Consider the following 2,513-nt stretch of genomic DNA (forward strand, 5'->3'; position numbering starts at 1 on the left):
CACAGGAGACACAGGAGGGTCCTGGAGGGACACGCACGATGGAACAGCCATGTCTGTGGAGGGGAGTGCGCAGCGGGTCCGAGGTCCGGGCCAGACTGCGTGTCGATCCCCATCGCCTCCTGTGTGTGCGTGTACGGTCTGCTCACCATCCACCAATGTGAGAGCTGCGAGTGTGGCCGAAACGCAGCCTCTCGTCCTTTGAGTGGGGATAATCCTCCACAGGCTGCTGGCCTTGAGGGCCATCCTGGGGACCCTTCCCTCTCGGACTGTGACGGAGCAGCTGACCCATAGGGACTGGAATCGTGTCATGGGGGACGGGGACGTGCCGTCTCAGGCCGGGCGGCATCAGGGGTGCAGCCGCCGGGGAGAAGTGCAGGGCAGGAGGTCCTAGGAACAGGGACGGAAGGGACCACGGACCGAGACGGCTGGTGCTTCTTCTGCTGTGTCGTGTTTACACCCCAGGAGCCCCCTGCACTCACACTCTCGTGTCCCCTGCTTTACATGTGGGGCCTCAGGTGAGACAGTTTGGGAAATCGCCAAGGCCACTGAGCCAGTAAAGGGCGGATCTGGAACTTGAACGTGGGTCTGTGTCATCCCAGAGCCCATGACTCATTGATCTGCCATCCATGAGGCCAGGCCTGGGTCCCAGGAGCCCTCATGGGGCCCCAGGTGCTGGGCCCCGAGCCTGGGCTCCTGGATTGGAATCCTGGGACTCTGGGAACAAGATCCTATAGACCCGGCAGCTGAAACCACATCAAGTTGTTGTCTCACAGTCCCGGGGACTTAGAGTTCAAACTCAAGTTTCTGGCCAGTGTCTGATGGGAGGGATGCAGAGCGGTGCTGAAGGGACCCGGGGCATTCGTGTCCTGACTTGCTTAGAGGGACCTGGGGGCCGTGTCCCCTGCCGTCTCCGTGCACCTGGTCTGTGCCGTGTCGGGGGGGGTCCTGCACCCAGGGCACGTGTCTGCCCCGACCTCGTCCTGCACTGGGGGTCAGAGGACGGTAACCTCTGGAGGGAAGAGACGGAGGAGGGGCCGGCAGGGGGCTGAGGGCTGAGTCCCTGTCACTCTCCTGGCCGGCCCGGGGCAGGGACGGGGTGACCACCTTCCCCCTGATGCAGGTGCTGAGGGCCTGTGGCCTGAGGGCTAAGTGGTGCTGGGCGTGGGGTGGGAGCCCCAGATCTGTGGGGGAGGCTGGAGGGACTGGAGTGAAGTCCTGTCCTGTAGCATCACCGAGTTTGGACGGGCCTTCCCAGGGGGGATGGGACCCACCTCCATCAGTGCCCACCCTGTCACTTGCTGCTGCGTCCCCTGTTGTCCCCTGGTCCTTGAAAATCAACATGTGGCCTTCCAGCCTGTGCAGGTCAGGACCTGGGGCGAATATGCCGGGTGCTGAGTCCCAGGGCCTCTAGGAATGAAATACAGGTCTGTGTGGAGCTGAGGGAGCTCCGTGGAAACTGGGAGGGTGTGTTCCCCCTCACCCCTGCACTTGGGGAGGGGGAGCAGATCCTGGGGCAGGACGCAGCCCTCCTTCCTCCTGGGTATTGGCCTGAGGCTGCCCTCTATCCTGGCCACATGGGCGACCCCACAGCGCAGCCCCAACATGGCAGCAGGCTCGTCCCAGCAGCGAGAGACAGGCTGTGAGGGAGACGGAAGTCACGCTCCTGTGAGACCTGCTGTCACTGAGTGACGTCCATCACTGTAGCTGAACTCCGCTCCGCAGAGCAAGTCACAGGATGTGGCCCCCACTGCAGGGCTCCCATGGCTTGTGGGCAGTTGGGCCTCTGCAGTCATGGAGGAAGCTCCTCCTATACTTGTGAACTTGACATTGACCCAAGATGTAATCGGTGTTTTCCACCCATGATGTCATCACGTCCAGACTTTCAGCGTCAGAGGGTGAGGACACTCAGGTGAGCAGTTCAGGACCGTGTTCAAGGGGACGCCCCACCAGGACCAGGACTGATTCCAGCCTCGCTCCAGGTTCGCGCTCTGTCCCGCCCCCCGGAGTCCAGGGATCCACCGGGTGGAGTTCATTACCACGATGGGGTCTATGGTTTTCTCCTCGTTCTTTATGAAACACATTCACACTCACACTTTGTGTTTCCAATGCCCTAGGCACCTTCAGCACTGCGGTCAGGAGCTCTGGGGCCCACGGATCTGGAGTGGAGGATTCCAGAAACCTAGTTTCCCTGAAGGGGACTCAAGGAGGTTCTGCGGTGTTTCATGTGGCCAGACGTCCAGAAGTACCTCCTGAAGCCAAGCTGGAGAAGATTTCTTGGGCCGTTAAAAACGAGTCAAACTACATAGTCCTCCTGCACGTCTCTCCTGGGGTGGATGTTCCAGAACGGGTCAACCCCCAGGACAAGTTCAAGGAGAGGCTCCATGTGCTCAACACAATGACCCTGAGGATTGACAAGCTGACCCTCGAGGACAGTGGGTGGTACCGGGCTCGATGCTCCTTCAGCACAGGGATAGAAAATGCCCAGTATTTCCACCTCAGTGTCTACGGTACGT

At 60.7% G+C, this 2,513-nt stretch overlaps 1 protein-coding gene across 1 annotated transcript in view; it reads left to right on the top strand.

Moving 5' to 3' along the window:
* The window catches only part of LOC120227313 (SLAM family member 9-like), a 13,506-nt gene that overhangs the window by 3,289 nt on the left and 7,704 nt on the right, over nt 1–2,513 (top strand). The window contains exon 2 of the mRNA XM_039225456.1: nt 2,115–2,207. Within this exon, the coding sequence (XP_039081387.1) occupies nt 2,115–2,207 (93 nt within the window). The remainder of the gene's footprint in view (nt 1–2,114; nt 2,208–2,513) is intronic.

Source organism: Hyaena hyaena, unplaced genomic scaffold (genome assembly GCF_003009895.1).
Source record: "Hyaena hyaena isolate Hyena2069 unplaced genomic scaffold, ASM300989v1 scaffold_2228, whole genome shotgun sequence".
Taxonomy (NCBI): domain Eukaryota; kingdom Metazoa; phylum Chordata; class Mammalia; order Carnivora; family Hyaenidae; genus Hyaena; species Hyaena hyaena.